Below are 17,500 nucleotides of genomic sequence, written 5' to 3' on the forward strand. Positions count from 1 at the left end.
AGTCTTTTACATTTTTTAACACGCATAGAAATTTCATTTGGTCTTACTACGATTAAACCATGGTTAATTTTTGTAAGGGTTGTGATGTCCACATGTTTTTTGTTGATGAAATTATAGAGGCTGTGTCATCTATAGCAAAAAGGTGGCCAAAAAAATAAAGATTAAGTGGATATTTGAATGAAAGTTTTGGTCAATAGCCTGTTAAACAAGGATATGATCGTCCTGTAAGTGTAACAGCAGCAAGGCCTTTGGCTCCCGTTGCAGGCTTTTGTAATAACATGTAATGTACATAAATTGTTTATTTTGTATTAGCCTACATTATGTATTTTAACAGTGTTATTCGATGGCACCATATAAGTATTAATTAACCAATCATTATTGCCTCATTGTTTTTATATTCATATATGACCCTGAACCACAAAACCAGTCAGTTTTGTGAAATTGAGATTTAAGCATCATCTGAAAGCTGAATAATTGATGTATGGTTTGTTGGACAATATTTGTCTGAGATACAACTATCTGAAAATCTGGAATCTGAGGGTGCAAAAAAATCGAAATATTGAGAAAATCACCTTTAAAGTTGTTCAAATGAAGTTCTTAGCAATGCATATTACTAATCAAAAATTAATTTTGATATATTTACGGTAGGAAATTTACAAAATAATTTAATGGAACATGATCTTTACTTAATATCCTAATGATTTTTGGCATAAAAGAAAATGTATAATTTTGACTCATACAATGTATTGTTGGCTATTGCTACAAATATAGCTGTGCTGCTTATGACTGCTTTAGTGCTGCAGGGTCACATATCGTAAACAATCATGAGAACATTCAATTAAATTTAATTTAAATTTAAAAGTAAACCAAAAGGGTTAAAAAACATACTAAATTGTGTTTTATGAAATTCAAAAATTGTTTCCTGTAAGGGGTAGGTTTAGGTGTAGGACAATAGCACATACAGTAAGTACAGTATAAAAACCATTACGCCTATGGAGAGTCCCCGTAAACCACAAGTGTGTGTGTGTGTGTTTCCTGTGGCTCGTTCTGACCGTCTCTCTCTCTCTCTCTCTCTCTCTGCTTAGGTGTTTTATTATCGCGAGAAGCAGTTTCCTCCTTCGGAGGGCCGCTTTAGGAAGAAGGTGGACTGGGCTGGAGACATCAGCGGCCGTGATGCGTCTGTGGTTCTGCGCAGAGTGCCGTTCTCGTTTAACGGGACGTTCAGCTGTGAGGTGAAGAACCCGCCGGACGTTCACGGGAACGTGGGTGAGGTGCGGCTGCAGGTCGTCAGCACAGGTGAGCGTTAGTGAAGCTTCAGAATCATTGAGAGCACATATCAAACGGCCAGAGTCGCACGGTTTCAGTAAACTACGCTTTACATCATAACTGATTTGGAACGGTTCAATATTTCAGTGGTTTGCTGCTGGTCTCTGTGAAGCCTTAAACCAGTGTCTATATGGATTTTAGTTGATTTCTGATAAATTTGATAGACGTGCGGACATATTAATTACACATTTGTATAATAAATGTTTAATAAACAAGGTTTCTATTAAAAAGTCACATTTCCACAAATTAGGGCCTTAAATCAGAGGACAGAGTCTGAAGTCATTGCATTAAATGTTGCATTCTGTTACGGAGCCGACGAGACGAGAGGCGTGCGGATCCATTTGCAAGGCTTTTATACAGGGACGTGGTCACAAAACAAGCAAGGTTCATGCAATGGCAAACAGGTACAACACAGGCAAGACAAAGAGTAATCCTAGGGCAAGCGTGGGTTTTCGATCGGTGAACAGAATCCAACAGGGTAAGGGAGAGAGATAATCCAGGTACACGAGCAATAGTCCAAGAGAGGTGCAAACAGAGTCCGAATTGCAAAGCAACCCCCCCCCCCCCAGGAGCGGTTTCCAATTTAATTATTAAGCTTTAAAGTATTGCTTGTACAAGACTTTTATATTTAGAGAACATATTGATGAATTGTGCCCTTCAATTTCTCTTTCAGTTTACTTTTCTTGGTCTTAAAGTGTTAAATTGACCTTCATCAAACCTGCAGAAACCCTGACTCAAAAGGAAGAATTGTAGTTATAGTCTCTTATTGGCATGAGGTCATAAAACAAACAAAGCCCTATATTTAACACATATTATACAGACACGTTATTTAATGCTCTTAGATCTTAGATTCACAACATCTAGCTACTGGTGTGCCTCAGGGCTCAGTTCTTGGACCACTTCTCTTCTCTGTCGACATGTCATCATTAGGTTCTGTCATTCAGAAACATGGCTTTTCATATCACTGCTATGCTGATGACACTCAACTCTACCTCTCATTCCATCCTGATGATCCGACGATAGCTGCTCGCATCTCAGCTTGTCTAACAGACATTTCTTGCTGGATGAAGGACCATCACCTTTAACTCAAGCTTGCTAAGACAGAGCTGCTTGTGGTTCCATCAAACCCATCGTTTCATCACAATTTCACCATCCAGTTAGGCACATCAACCATAACTCCTTCAAAAACAGCCAGAAACCTTGGAGTTATGATTGATGATCAGCTCACTTTCTCAGACCACATTGCTAAAACTGCCCGGTCCTGCAGATTTGCTTTATACAACATCAAGAAGATCAGGCCCTTTCATTCAGAACATGCTTCACAACTCCTTGTTCAAGCTCTTGTTCTGTCCAGGCTTGACTATTGCAATGTTCTCTTGGCGGGTCCTCCAGACAGTTCTATCAAACCTTTACAATGAATCCAGAACGCAGCAGCAAGATTAATTTTTAATGAGCCGAAAAGAATCCACGTCACACCTCTGTTTATCAGTTTGCACTGGCTACCAATAGCTGCTCACATAAAATTCAAGGCATTGATGTTTGCCAACAAAAGCACCTCTGGCTCTGCACCCCTTTACAAATTCATTACTTCAGAGTTATGTGCCTCTAGAAGCTTGTGTTCTGCAAGTGAACGGCACAGTATTGTTCATCCCAAAGAGACACAAAATCACTTTCACAGACTTTTACATGAACTGTTCCTCCTGCCCGACTCAATCCCAGCAGCTGAGTCCTTAAGCATCTTCAAGAATCGGCTAAAAACACACCTCTTCCATCTTCAGTTGACCCTCTAACTCTAGCACTCTCTATTCTAATTCTATTCTTTAAAAAAAAAACTTGTCCTTTTTAGACTTGCAATCTATTCATTTACTAACTGCTTGTTTTCTTTAAAAACACTTACTTTTCTAATATTTTTGTATTCTATCTATTTGTTTTCTTTTTATTTATTATACAATCAACAAAAGCAAAAAAGGCTTCTAACACTAGCTTACTCTATTCTTTTTCTATTCTATCTGTTTTCTTTTTATTGATTGTATTTATTTATTTATTGCAACGTGTACTGCATTAAGCTAACTGAGACTTGTTATAGCACTTGTATATTATTGCTCTTTTGCTGATTCTGATTGCTTCTTTTGTCCTCATTTGTAAGTGGCTTTGGATAAAAGCTTCTGCTAAATGACTAAATGCAAATGTAGATGATTTATTTATTGCCTTAAATAGATGACACATTCATTAAAGCATTTGCAATTGGTTTGTGCAAGCTGTTTTTATGCATGTTAGACTGTTTAGCAAGGTTCTGAGCAGCGTGTGGCTTCGAAACAGTGAATCGTTTTGCAAAGCAGTTGGTTCAAAGTTTCGAAAGCTGACGATGGTTCGGTCTGAGAGTCTGTCGCTCACATGATCTCCGTGTGATTCCAGCCTCGCTCTCTGAGATCCTGATTCTCTGTGTGTCCATCGGAGGCGCCATTCTGCTGATTCTGCTGCTGGTGATGATCGTCGCGTCGCTGCGCCGCTGTCACAGACGGAGAAACCCAGAGCCAAACCACAGCGTCCTCCAACACGAGCACGACCTCAGCTGCTGAGAACCTGATCTCACACACACACACTATAACACGCTCACACACACACACACACTCCAGCAAGACTGTCAGCAATCGCACAGCTACTAATCAAACAGGTTGATGTGATTTTGGTAGTTTTCTGGAGTTGATGTGCCTTCATCTCGTTAGTCCTGCTGTTCATCAAGCTTCAGGCTCTACCTGGTAACCGGCAGACCTTGGTTGCTATGGTTATATCTCTATCTATTCGCTGTCCTGTAGCTCTCTTCACTTCATTTTACACTGCTATTGCACATGATGATGATGATGATGATGAAGTGCAGGTATGAATGAATGAAGGCACTGCAGTGGCTGTGGTTTGATGTGGTTTTATATCAACCAGAACCATTAATCTGATAATATTACCCATCGGCCAATAACTGCTTGATGATTAACAGTAATATTACCTCCATACCTCAGTACCACAATCGACTGACAGGTTTGTCAATGGATGATCAGTGGGTGAAACTCATGAAAACATGTTCACATCATATTTAATCCAAAAGAAACTATATATATATTGCATTAAATATGAATATATGCTCATTCACTCACTCAGATAGCGCACGTACGTCTGCAGTATGTCTGTTAAAGATCACTTGATCTGGAAAGCATCTGCTGTGTACAAACATCTGACAGACGTCTGTAAGATGTCAGTTTTACATACAATCTAAATCATAAACATCTTAAAGACATCTAATAGACATCTATTTGACATCTGATAGGAGACATCCTATAGATGTATTGCAGATGAGCAAACACTCTAAAAAATACGTCTTGCAGATGTAAATGCAGACGTCTCCGTGATGTATGTGTGCTATCAGTTTACTGTAATGCATTTTATTAATACTCATTACTTTCAAGAGTGATTATTATTAAAACTTGTTTTTTATTACACACAATTTACTAAATATATCATTTTCAAATAATGTTGAGGAGATTTTTACTGAATTTTATGTGATGCAATAGTTTAGCACTGGGCATTAAAAACTTTCATGCATTAATGAAAAAGTAAACATGAAGCTTAGATATTATTTTTAAATGCTGCCGAATCTTTAAAAAAATGTATTTTATTGTATTATCTCGTCTTATTTGCATTTCTGTTAAACAGAGATATATTTTACAGGGTGCGACAGATGTAAACGTTCAAATAAACAGCATTTAAAACATTTACCATGTTTCATTTCTCGAAAATCTGTCTAAATCCGATGCGTGTGTGTGTGTGTGTGTGTATTTGAACACATCGACTGATAACGTTCTTTCGGACCTTTCTCCTTTGCACAGACACTCAATCGCGTATGTTCTGCTCAAGCACACACACACACACACACACACACACGCAGAGAGATGTATGTTCAGTCTGGAGTCTCGCGCCCTCTAGTGTTCAGAGCGCCGCTGCTGTCACGTGACCGACTCTAGGTTTTTGGTTATTAACTATAACAGAAATTAATCTTATTTCATTTCTTTTCATTAAACTCATTTCTGCTTAGCAGGAAACATACCAACCATCATCTCAGAATAACCAACATCACAAGAGCCAGGAGCTCATGAGCACATGTGAAGCTTTCAGAATTAATTTCTGAGAACTTTTGTTTTATCTCAAATAGCTGCCATTCAATACAATAGATTTAATGAAAATAGAATCTGACATACAACCTTTCAGAGTTTATAACACTGACATCATAACTGATGTATTAATATAAACTGCAAAGTAACACATTCCTTGGGTTTAAAGTGTTTATAGTGAGTTTTGAGGGGTTATTTGTTGGTTTTGGGACGGTAATAGTGATTCTGGGCTGTTTTTGGAGTCTGAAGCGTCACTTCCGGTCTCACCTGTTGGGCAGGTATCAAAGACTCAAACATGGAGGACAAATACAAACCAGCGACATAAACGCGACTAATATCTGCTCATATTCACTCGCATGCGATCATATATGTGCTGTTATTTGTCATGGATGTGAACAGAAGCTCGTCTAGAGGAGTTTTATCGTGTGTTTTCGTCGGTTTCGGTAAGTTCTGGGTGTTTTGATTCGCTCGGTTTTGAAACGGAATAAACAAGAACTTTGATGACCGGGTTTGAGAGGTTTATCGCTTCTAAAAGACTGTAAATAGGTAACTTGGTGTCGTTTGAGATGCGTTGAGTTTGTTTTGCTTTCTGTTTGTGTGAAAAGACTCACGAGCTCAAGAGCTGTCAATCATCTGCCGTGTGTAAATATCCATAACTCCGATCTACAGATGCTGAACTCCGCAGTTCAGTTAAATGACACTGCTGTCGTTGCTTTTAATCAGAACTGACTTTTAGCATTACTTTGGCTCCATCAATATTAAATAAAAAGGAAGGACTAGAAAATATCTAGCTGTTTGTAAGAGAGTACATATGATATGTTTTTAAAATCACACTGGCTTTATCTGTCGTGTGTGTGTGTGTGTGTGTGTGTGTGTGTGTGTGTGACAGCTATTTGAGCATCACTAGGTTTTACGCAGAATGTCATGATACTGAAGGTCATATTATGAATCAAAAGACTTCAGATTTAGGTTTAGATGACGTGAGACTTGAGCAGGCGCGTGACGTCACGCTCTGAGATCGCGGCTCGTCCCAGAAGTGACGTCATCAGCTGATCTCAAACTCTTACACAAACTGATGCTGCTTTATTTACTGGATCTTCAGTCATCAGTGTTTCTGGACACAGGTTATGGTCACACTGTCCTGCCCAGATGCATAAATCACTTAAGTTAGTAATGCATTTTTTTCTGGTCGTAACTTTTCTTGCATAAATATATGGATTGGTCTAATTTGAATTTAAAAAGTATAACTGATTATTCCTTGGCTAGCTGCTAGTTGATCAGAGTAGACAGTCCCAACATACTGGATGTGTTTATGCAGCTGGCTTCTGTTACGTAACTGAGTCTACTCAGTCTAATGAACTGTGAATTAACTGTTCACTCATTAACAGCTCCAGTGTTTGATATGATATCAGAGCTGAATTTGCAGTTTATGATTTTTATTGTTCTGAGGAACTGAACATCAGATATGACAGATATCTGCTTCATCCGCTGCACTATTTACAACATAACAGTATACACTAATGTACTGCACTGAGTGAATGATGCAACAACATGTGCAATGAGTGTGTGTGTGTGTGTGTGTGTGTGTGTGTGTGTGTGTGTGTGTGTGCGTGTGCGTGTGTGTGTGTGTGTGTGTGCGAACACCCGTCTCACTGATGTCTCTGTGTGTCAGTGCTGCTGAGGAGCGTGTGTTGTATCTCAGTCGTGGCTCCAGCAGAGGTCAGTGTGGTCAGAGGAGGCACTGTGACCCTGACCTGCTCCTTCACCTCCTCCAGCAGGATCACCAGCCTCATGTCCATCGACTGGACCTTCAGACCCGACAGCGGCGGTCCTGCCAAAACAGTGAGTAGATCTTCATGCAGGAATCACCGGTCAGATTGAGCACTCAGGGGTCACTCAGGAAGTCACATGACCAGGATGTGTGTTCTGTGGTGAAGTTCGTGAAGCTGTGTTGGATGCAGCAGACGGCGATGTGTTCGATGAGGCTGTGCAGGTGTTTCAGCTGTTCTCAGGGTGGTTTGGTGTAAGCGAGCTTTACAGCCGATCTGTCAGAATCGGTTCGTTCAGATGCTTTCATTCACTGAAGTCCTTGTGAATTTTGTGAAAAGGTGCAGCACTCACTCTTGAAGAGGTCAACTTTATTAATTAAAATGACGTTTCGGCCGTTATCAAGGCCTTCATCAGACATCAAGAACAGCAGTACCAAAGGAGTGAGGAGTGGAGTGGCTTCCAAACACGTTTAAGGAGGGAAAAACAGAATCAGTAAAACATACGGTAACACTTTATTTCAAGGTGTCATAATGCAGAGTAATTACCTAAGTACTTAGTAGTAGCCGTTGTACTTGCATGAAATGAAATGTACCATGTAACTAAGTTATGAAACAGCCTGTAATTACAGTTTGTAATGATGTAGATGTAATAAGCTGCTCCTGTTACACATGTAGCAGACCGAGTCTGTTACACAGCTACTTATGTAACCAAAAGATTGTTACATATGTGACTTTATACAATGTGATTATAAATGTAAGTACACAGACATAAGCTACTTAAAATAAAGTGTATGAAGATTGTACTTAAGTGTACAAGTAGCTGTGTAACAGACTCGGTCTGCTACATGTGTAACAGGAGCAGCTTATTACATCTACATCATTACAAACTGTAATTACAGGCTGTTTCATAACTTAGTTACATGGTACATTTCATTTCATGCAAGTACAACGGCTACTACTAAGTACTTAGGTAATTACTCTGCATTATGACACCTTGAAATAAAGTGTTACCCAAACATACCATAATCAATTTCTTGATTGAGATCTCTGGGAAATAGTGTATCTAAATTAAAAATCCAAAACATCTCCCTAGATTTACGTTTCACAACAATATCACCTCCCTGACCTACTGAAGGAACTTCCAAAGTAAAAAAAACTCACAAATAGAATGTGAATATTCTTTAAAGTGTTGTGTTACTGGCTCATGTCCTCACGTCTTACAGCGCTGCGATGTTCACATCTATGAGTTTTTAATTCTCTTGATGTTTCACGTCTTCTCATTTGTGAAATTGAGATTTATACATCATCTGTATAAGCTGGATAAATAATCTCTCCATTGATGTATGGTTTGTTGGCCAATATTTGGCTGAGATGCAACTAATTGAAAATCTGGGTGCAAAAAAATGCTCCAGGGACACATATGTATTCTAGTATTTAATTTAGGTGTTTAGAGAGAATGCATTACTGTCTGGCAGTGATTTGCTGGTTCTGATCACGCTTCACAGCGAATCGTCTGTCTCTCATCTGCACTGCAGGGTTCGTAACAGGTTCATCTGCAGAATATGAAAAAAAAAGTTGGTTTTGAGTCCATGTTCTGTTTCTCTGCAGATCTTTCACTTCTTGTCTCAAGCGTACCTGCCGGAGGAGGATTATTTTAAGGGTCGTGTGAAGTGGGTCGGCAGCCCGTCGCGGGGCGACGCATCGATCCAGCTTCTAAACGCCTCGCTCACTGATAACGGCACGTACAGCTGCTCCGTACACAACCCTCCCGACGTCCACGGACAGCCGGCCCAGACCGCCCTCACGGTCACACCAAAGAGTGAGCGACACGCCTGATACGAGCTCATGAACACGCACAGGTCTCGTTTCACCCCCGAATCTGCCTGTTTCTGGGCATTTAGCATTGTGGCTGTTTTCTTAAGAATTAAGCATTTGAACTAAACTGAACTGAATAATTTTCCTGTTTATTCATGTGAAGCTGCTTTAAAGGAATAGTTCAGCCAATAATGAAAATGTGTTCACGCTCAGTTCATCTGAGATCAGGAGGAGTGTGTTTCTTCATCAGGTTTGTAGAAATGTGTCTCTGCATCAGTGTCTCAGCAATGGATGCTCTGCAGTGAATGGGTGCCGTCAGAATGAGAGTCTGATAAAAACGTCACAATAATCCACAGCACTCCAGTCCATCAGTTAACATCTGGAGAAGACAAAAGCTCAAACTAATCCAGCATTTTTTGACTAAAATACGAGTCTATAATCCATAATAACGCTTCCTCCAGTGAAAAAGTGTTCTGGTCTGAATCAGGAGAGAAATCTGCAGATCAAGCAGCTAAAACTGTCCAAAACAGCTCTAAAGTCAAGTCACCATTATTTATATAGCGCTTTTTACAATGCAAATTGTGTCAAAGCAGCTTTACAGTATTAAACGTGTGAAATAGTGTGTCGTTCTCTGGCCAGACGAGACCAGCAGTTTAATTCTAGGCTGCAGCAAAGTCAGATTGTGCAGAGGACTCGTCTGATTCATTTAGATCTCATCTAAACAAATATGTGGCTAGATTTTGATGTGAGAGACAACGGGAGATGGACTTTTTCACTGGAGGAAGCGTTATTATGGACTTTATCTTACAAACAGCTTTTGGCTTCACAAATGACGTAATGCTAAATTTCAACAAATCTGTTCCCATGAAGAAACAAACTCTGAACTATGCATCTTTAACAATTAATGTTTTGTAAAGCGCTATATAAATAAAGGGTGTCATGAATATAATGACACAGTGCTTCCAAAATAAAAAGTAGTATTTTTTTATCATAAAAGACGTTTCCTCGTGAGATTCACGCAGACTCAGTATAATCACAGTTCTACTGCTTCAGTTCTGACGCCGTCTGTGTGTCTGTCAGGGCTGTCGCTGATGTTCACGGACGTCGGCGTGCTGCTGGTGTTTGTTCTGGTTCCGTCAGGAATCATCACGCTGGTGCTGCTGGGTCGAATCCTGTGTCCGTGCTGGTCCGTGTCAGAGAAGAGCTCCGCCACCCATCACTCGCCCATCGAGGAGGTCACTGGGTAAGAAACTGATGTGCAGGAATCCAGCGGTTCAGAGCGATGTTAGATGTGAGTGATGATTGTGTGTCTGTTCACAGTGATGAGGATTTCTACGGACAGACGCAGCAGAAACGCACCCTGCGCTGCTGCTACTTAAAGGTAAACCGTCTGTGTTGGTTTATGTGTTGGGAGAGTTTATTTAGACTTTAAACTGATTCATAACTGATTTGAATCAACGCTGAACTGATTTGAGCTGAATTATGACATGCAGCACTGGTTCTGGAAGTATTTTTCCCATTCATTTTTCTCATTGGGATTTTAAAAAAAAGTCTTCATTAAAGCGTTATAAGCCACGAATCAAACCAACCAGACACGAGGAGAATCGCAACGTTACAAACTTTGATTTGAAGCAAAAAGTAAATGAAAATCAATAAAAAGATGCTCGATTGTGAACTTAACAGCTTTAGTGAGGGAGAGAACTACAACCCAGTGAAGCATTGCCAAAGACAGCATTGGATTAAAAACAACAGAGAACTAAAGTAAAATGCCAAGTATGCATATATATACACAAATATTTAAGGAATTTGAGAGAGGCGTGATTAATTTGTGGGTGTGGGCGGAGCTTGTGGGAATCATGGGAAATGTAGTTTTTCACCATGAATTCTGTTATTAAACAGGAATATTTAAAAAATAAAGTTGAATTAACGCAAACAGATGGGTTCAATAGAAGCGTACAGAATTGATTAACAGCCTCATTGACTCTCACAACAGGTCTGTCTGTAAAGATTATTATTATTGTTCAAAATCAGCTTCCCCGTAGAGAAAAATAATGGAGTTTTTACTTCTGGAACTGACTGTTTTGTGCACTGTTGTCTTCTGTAGAGCTGCTTTACAGCTGAAACTACGTTAGTTTCATAAGTTATGAATTTTGCAACATTAACAATGTTATTTTCCTCTTTATTTTAGTGAAGCTGCTTTTAAATCATCTGTATAAAGCACTATAGAAATGAACTGACTGTGGTGTTTATTTCAGGATTTTGAATATGAGGACGACTACATGATGCATGAAAAACAGCATGAACACACCTACACCAACTAACAACTCCTGAGTGTGTGTGTGTGTGTGTGTGAGAGAGTGTGTATGGATAAAGTTTGCTAAAGATTGTTCGAGTGGGTAATTTTGATTATTTATGATAGAAAATGATGGACTGTTACTGTAATCTATGAATTAAATGGCTATAAAGCGGAGTGGCAACCAGCCAGAAGACGATCTGATTGGACATCAGTGAATCTGCATACAGCGTCTCCTCAGACGGTCACATGATCACTCTCTGGAGAGATTCGGGCGTTCTGATTGGCTGAGGTCCCGCATGTGTCTCTGGTTGTTACTCTGATGAAGATCTTTGTACAGATCCTGTATTTTAGATAAAGATGAAATATAACTTTAACATTATGAATTTCTACATTATCTTTGATCTGTGTCTCATGTAACAACCATCATAGAGCAGCATTAGCCTCTGAAGTCCGTCTCCGTTTGCTTCCTCTGGGATTTTCTTCATTCCAGTTGGAGGCTTTATTACTGACGGTGACGCTGCTGATTTCAGCTGTTTAATTAACCAGAAAGCTTTCAGTTAATGCTGAAATATGATCAACGTCATTCATTTCCATGCGCTGTACAGCAGCAGGATGATTCTCTATAATAGCTCTAAATGCAGATGTCTGTAAGTTGCCAAACAGGGTTGAGTTGTTGTGCTTGTACGGATGTTTTTTCTAATGTTTAAGGTCAAATATATTGTAGTATTAACAAACTGAACAAAATATAAATAAAGAGCATTTAAATGAAAGTCTGATCTCCTCAATCTCCATCCATAGTTTTTGTGTAGAGGGAGCGTGAGCTCATTTTGTGTGTTTTGAGATGAATGTTATAGTCATGTCACTCGCATCATTTATTGCCATCTTTTTGCTTTTTCCGTTCACATGAAATATGACGACAATCAAAGGAATGCTGCTAATGGTTTATTTTCATTGGCTGAAGTCTTGAATGAATGCGATTGGTTCATTATTAGTTATGATTCTTCTCAAGACATTTTCCTGAACAACATCATGATCCTCTGGGATCTTCAGTGGATGTGAAGCCGTTCTGAGGAGGTTTTTTGATGCTTTGACAAATATCTTACAGCCCTGTGTGTGTGTGTGTGTGTGTGTGTGTTAGTCATCCGCTCTGGATGTCGCTCTGGCCTGTTGCCATGGAGACGGAGCATCAGCGGCGTCCGTGGGGTCTTGTGAACACACACACACACACACACATTAGAGGGAGAGATGGATGGAGTTTCTCCGTCAGCTGGAGTCAGAGGATGCCGTTTCTGTGTGGTTGCCTTGGCAACAGTTGCCGGCCTGATCGGGGGTGGAGGTGCAGTTCGTTTAGGGTGTCTGATGCAGACTGAAGGTATCCACACACACACACACACACACACACACACACAAGATCCGAATCAGCAAAATGCAAATGCACTACAGTCTCAGAGGAAAGAATCTTTCACCATCCGTCGCACTGATTACTGAGACACTGTTACACCTGCAGCACAAACACCATCAAACACACACAAATCTGACCGCACACAGATCATCACGTCACACACTGCTCATGAATATCCACGAGGACACACACATGCTCTGTCGTGTGTTTATATTCAATGTTTTACATATGTTTTCATTTCACAGTCGCTTTTCATTGTAAAGTCATTGGAGCTGCTGCCTGTGTAAGCAATGCTGCAATAATGTCATGTACGTAGTCTTTGCTATGGATTATTAGATTTGTGACTGTGATACATGAGTGTTTTCTCTCCTAAACTAACCCATGCTCTTCTCTCATGTAGGAAACCGCAGGAGCTTCATCTCACATCCGAACAGAACGAGACTCTTCCGTTTGACTCGACTGTGATTGCTGCGCTGGAAGAGTTTCAAAGGCTAAATCTCTGCCGTTGCTGTTGTCTGTTTCTGTTTGATGTCCAGACAGGTTTCCAGGTCTTTCCTCAGCGGGGGGGCTCAAACAGAGAAAGAGTGTGTGACTGTGAAGTGGATGTTGAGTAGAAGAGCGACTGACCGCTCGTGCTGAACTCTGAGTCCGGCTGTCTTTCGAGAGCAGAAGATGATGGGAGGCAGTATTATTCATGTCATCAGAATAACCCGATCTCATGAAAGTGTGGTTCAATGGCATGCTTTTATCTTTCTATTTGGTGCACTGTTTATATGCAGAAATTGACTTTGGCATGCATATGATTCGCAATGGTTAGTTTTAGGGGTGTGGGTTAGGTGTGTATTATATGTATGCCAAAATGCGTATCATATGCATGCAAAAACTATGTATTATATGCATGTCAAACACATGCATATCATATGCACACTAGTTTCTTTGTATAAATGTGTACAAAATACAAAAACAAACCCCACCAAAAATCGTACCATTAATATGCATTTTCATGAGAGCATCTCCATCAGAAGCACACGGGTCACGCCTGCAGCTCCAGTAATGACACTCTTGGTTTCTTACTGTAAACCGTTCCTGCTCCACCCCGAGATCCATCAGCAATTATGCCACATATGTTGGCTTTATCATATTTAGCTATACATCACTGTGTTATTTTCTCACGGATTTGAAACTTTATTTTGACGGATATCTGAGTCAAGCGGCTTCTTTCTTCAGCGGAACACAAAGGATGTTTTTGAACACTGGGAACCAAGCAACATCGGACCCCACTGACTATCAGTGCATGGACAAAACACTGAGACTGCTCTCAGAATACCTGCGTTCGTGTTCCACAGAAGATGGAGAGTCAGAGTGGTTTGGAATGATTCTTCAGGATGCTGACCTGTGACCTCTGACCTCTTGTACTGATGTCAGTTTGTGCCAGATCCTTAAGTGACCAGAATGTCTCTTTAGACGCACGTGGAGACCTCATGCAGGAATACAGCAGTGAAACCAAACGAAGAATCGCCGTGAATCAGACGACACCGAACGTTCCTGATCGATTCTGCCATTGATTTCTCCGCTAATGAGAATTTCTCTCTTCTATAATTGTTGCATTTACAACACTATTCCTCTGTTTAATGCTGTGAAGCTGCTTTGAAACAATTCAGTGTGAAGCGCTATATAAATAAATGTGATTTATGTGTGTGTGTGTGTGTTTCAGAGATGTTGCTGTGAGGGAAAGCGCAGTGTTTGAACATGTGGGTGGTTTGACCTTCACAGACGCAGAAGAACAAGAAGAAGATATTTTAACGTGCAGCTCTGATGGAGATGGTCAGAAAGAGTCCCGGAGGAACCGGCTGGTCAGCCGGAGAGAAGGAGCCCCCGAGAGGGGCCCATCCACACCCGGGGCCACGATTCGGAGCTGTTTCCATGCGAACGGTGCTCTGAAAGCACAGGCAGCCTAATAATGTTATTATCACACAGCTCTGTTAGCCCTCCAGCAGCAGGACCCTCAGCTATTCAGTCATTCATTCTGAGTGCGATCAGGGCGGGGCCGCGCGCGCGCGCGTGTATGTGTGTGCGCGTGCTTGCGGGCGCAACGGGTTCATCAGCGCGTGCGCGCGCGCGTGTGTGTGTGAGGGGGGGTTTATAGGGTGGGATTATTCTCATTGTTGGCAGTGGCAGCGCAGACAGACAGACAGTGTGACTGAGGCTCAACTGTGATGAGTTTAAGCATCAGAGTCATCAGCTGTTGATACAGCCGGTGTGTGTGAGAGAACAGAGAGAGAGAGAAGAGACACGGAAGAAACCGAGCGAGGCGCTGAAAGGATACGACTATGCTGTGCTGTATCAGGAGAACTAAACCGGTAAATATCTGGATTCTTCACTCTTTTACCGCTGTATGCTGAGATGACGGAGGCTGCCGCTGTTTGATCACAGTATCAGCACTCATTAGTGTTCAGACTGTACCTGTCTGCCAGGTGTATCTGAGGCTGATGCTCTTTATATATGAGTGAAGTAGTGGAGCTGGAGTGTGTGTGTGTGTGTGTGTGTGTGTGTGTGTGAGAGAGAGAGAGAGGAGTTTAGGGTGTGGTGTGTGTGTGAGTGATGAGGCTCTCTGAGGAGATCAGCACACTTATATTAATGTCTCACAGGAATCATAATGATTTCTCTGGAGATGGGAGTTGGGTGTAATGAAGCTTTGATTGCGCTCAGGGCGGGGCTCCGGTGAACGGCTCCGGTATACAGCGGCTTTAGTGACGGGTGGCGGTGTGAACGGGAGGTTTGTGTTCTAAAGATTCAAACGGATCCGCGCCGCTTTTGAGGAATCCGTGCGTTAAGCATCTTCACTGTCTGCACTCGCGCAACCCGCAGGTGCGCTCCGCGTCTCTTTTGTTCTTACGCCCCATTGAGCGCGACGCGACGCGAGCAGGACGCGAGCGTTAAGATCAGCGGAGCGTCTGAGCCTAGACAGAGAAGTGCCACAGAGAGAGAGAGAGAGAGAGCGCTGCAGACGGAGGAAGATGAAGGAAGGGTGTGGTCCTCCTGCAGAAGGGGCTCCGGTCTTTATTTTAATACAGTGACCGCGAACCTGACGCGTGAATATTCATGAGTGTGCGTCAGTGCAGGGAATTATCATCGCGTCCTAAAGATTTTCAGGCGTGTCTCGAGTTTCGTGTGTGTGTGTGTGTGTGTGTGTGTGAGTGAAAGAGCGTGAGTGTGGTGTGTGTGTCGTGAGTGTGTGTGTCTCGGGGGTTTTGTTAGTGTGTGTGTGTGTGTGTGTGTGTGTGTGTGTCTTGGGTTTTGTGAGTGAGTGTGTCCTGGGTTTTGTGAGTGTCTTGGGTTTTGTTAGTGTGTGTGTGTCGTGGGTTTTGTTAGTGTGTGTGTGTGTGTGTGTGTGTGTGTGTGTGTGTGTGTCGTGGGTTTTGTTAGTGTGTGTGTGTGTGTGTGTGTGTGTGTGTGTGTGTGTGTCGTGGGTTTTGTTAGTGTGTGTGTGTGTGTGTGTGTGTGTGTCGTGGGGGCGGGTGGATTTAAGGTGTGGCTCCTTCCACAAATGCTGCAAGACTCTGTGCTGATGTATCCTGTATAATTTCATATTTCTTATGATTGTTGAGAACACATTCCATACAGTCACGTGTTTTATGCATTCAACATGTACAAATGTTTCCTCATAATCAGATGAGCTCAGATCCTCATCTGTGATCTGATCTGAAATATTTCCTTTTAAGACTCCAGATTCTGCGTGTGAGCGTCTCGCTCGTCTCTCGGAGCTGATCTGAAAGCCACTGGGTTCTGATTCGGTCACTGTCGTGGTTTTACACGCCGCTGGTCACTTCAGAGGCTCTAGGATTTGTTTTAGCGTGACCTTTGAACCCAGCAACCAAAACCCAGTTATGTTCCCAGCTGCTGCGGAGCTCAGATTAAATGATGTGACGATCTGGCGTTCGGTCAAGGCCTCATAAACGTGAGTTATGATCAGCCTTGATTGAGTCCTTCAGATAATGTCAATCTTCTGGACTGGACACGCCCTCTTTTTCCTGACCGAAGAGACCGGTCATCAGCATCTGCCACACTGCCATCAGTTTACACACTCACAGCTGTTTCTGCATTGATATTTCATTTAGTGCCAAGAAGCATCATATACAATGATGCCAGAAATATTATTTATTAAGGGTGGAACGTGTTCATTGTCATAAAAACTGAATCACATCAAACACTTCTGAAGATCTTCTGTTCAAATGGATTTTCCATTTTAATCGCTTTTTAAAAAAAAAAAAAAAAAGATCTCGGACTATTGTTAGTTTCGTTCTGATGTTTATTGAGCCGTTAACGAGCTTCACCTCAGAGATCAGCTGATGATGTCATGATCTGTGGTGTGAATGTGACTCACGAGAATGACTCACACTGAGTGACATCACACACACACACACTGCACTCACGCTCTTTCACACACACACACTCACACTCACACACACACACACACACACACACACACACACACACACACACACACACACACACACACACACACACACTCGTGCTCTTTCACACACACACACACACACACACACACACACACTCGTGCTCTTTCACACACACACACACACACACACACACACACACACACACACACACTCGTGCTCTTACACACTCACACACACTCGTGCTCTTACACACACACACACACACACACACTCGTGCTCTTACACACTCACACACACACACACTCACACTCACA

The 17,500-nt window shown here is 41.7% G+C and overlaps 3 protein-coding genes across 7 annotated transcripts in view; all 3 read left to right on the forward strand.

Moving 5' to 3' along the window:
- LOC131520829 (myelin protein zero-like protein 2) overlaps positions 1–5,073 on the forward strand; it is a 9,472-nt gene extending 4,399 nt beyond the window's left edge. Inside the window, exons 3-4 of the mRNA XM_058745333.1 lie at positions 1,086–1,296; positions 3,742–5,073. Coding sequence (XP_058601316.1) covers positions 1,086–1,296; positions 3,742–3,905 — 375 coding nt within the window. The 3' untranslated portion in view covers positions 3,906–5,073. The remainder of the gene's footprint in view (positions 1–1,085; positions 1,297–3,741) is intronic.
- A 653-nt stretch (positions 5,074–5,726) lies between these two features.
- Positions 5,727–12,136, forward strand: mpzl3 (myelin protein zero-like 3). Its single transcript, XM_058745332.1, has 6 exons — positions 5,727–5,929; positions 7,159–7,328; positions 8,864–9,074; positions 10,151–10,313; positions 10,391–10,451; positions 11,326–12,136. Exons 1-6 carry the CDS (start codon positions 5,872–5,874, stop codon positions 11,389–11,391), a joined length of 729 nt encoding a protein of 242 aa, XP_058601315.1. The 5' UTR covers positions 5,727–5,871; the 3' UTR covers positions 11,392–12,136.
- Positions 12,137–14,925: 2,789 nt separating this feature from the next.
- Positions 14,926–17,500, forward strand: part of gap43 (growth associated protein 43) — a 9,556-nt gene continuing 6,981 nt past the window's right edge. For 2 of the 5 annotated variants that reach the window (XM_058745336.1, XM_058745334.1), the window contains exon 1: positions 14,926–15,128. Coding sequence is in view for 1 of the 5 variants with exons in the window: in XM_058745334.1 (XP_058601317.1) it covers positions 15,099–15,128 (30 nt within the window). In the remaining 4 variants the exon portion in view is untranslated. Of the gene's footprint in view, positions 15,129–15,324; positions 15,637–16,328; positions 16,727–17,500 lie in introns of those variants that run through there. The other 3 variants (XM_058745337.1, XM_058745339.1, XM_058745338.1) reach the window with 3 other exon arrangements.

Source organism: Onychostoma macrolepis, chromosome 15 (assembly GCF_012432095.1).
Source record: "Onychostoma macrolepis isolate SWU-2019 chromosome 15, ASM1243209v1, whole genome shotgun sequence".
Classification (NCBI taxonomy): Eukaryota; Metazoa; Chordata; class Actinopteri; order Cypriniformes; family Cyprinidae; genus Onychostoma; species Onychostoma macrolepis.

Coding starts and splice junctions, on each gene's coding strand:
- mpzl3 (XM_058745332.1), top strand. CDS start 5,872: ATGGATGTGAACAGAAGCTCGTCTAGAGGAGTTTTATCGTGTGTTTTC. Junction 7,329..8,863: donor GCGGCGGTCCTGCCAAAACA/GTGAGTAGATCT, acceptor GTTTCTCTGCAG/ATCTTTCACTTCTTGTCTCA. Junction 10,314..10,390: donor CCCATCGAGGAGGTCACTGG/GTAAGAAACTGA, acceptor GTCTGTTCACAG/TGATGAGGATTTCTACGGAC.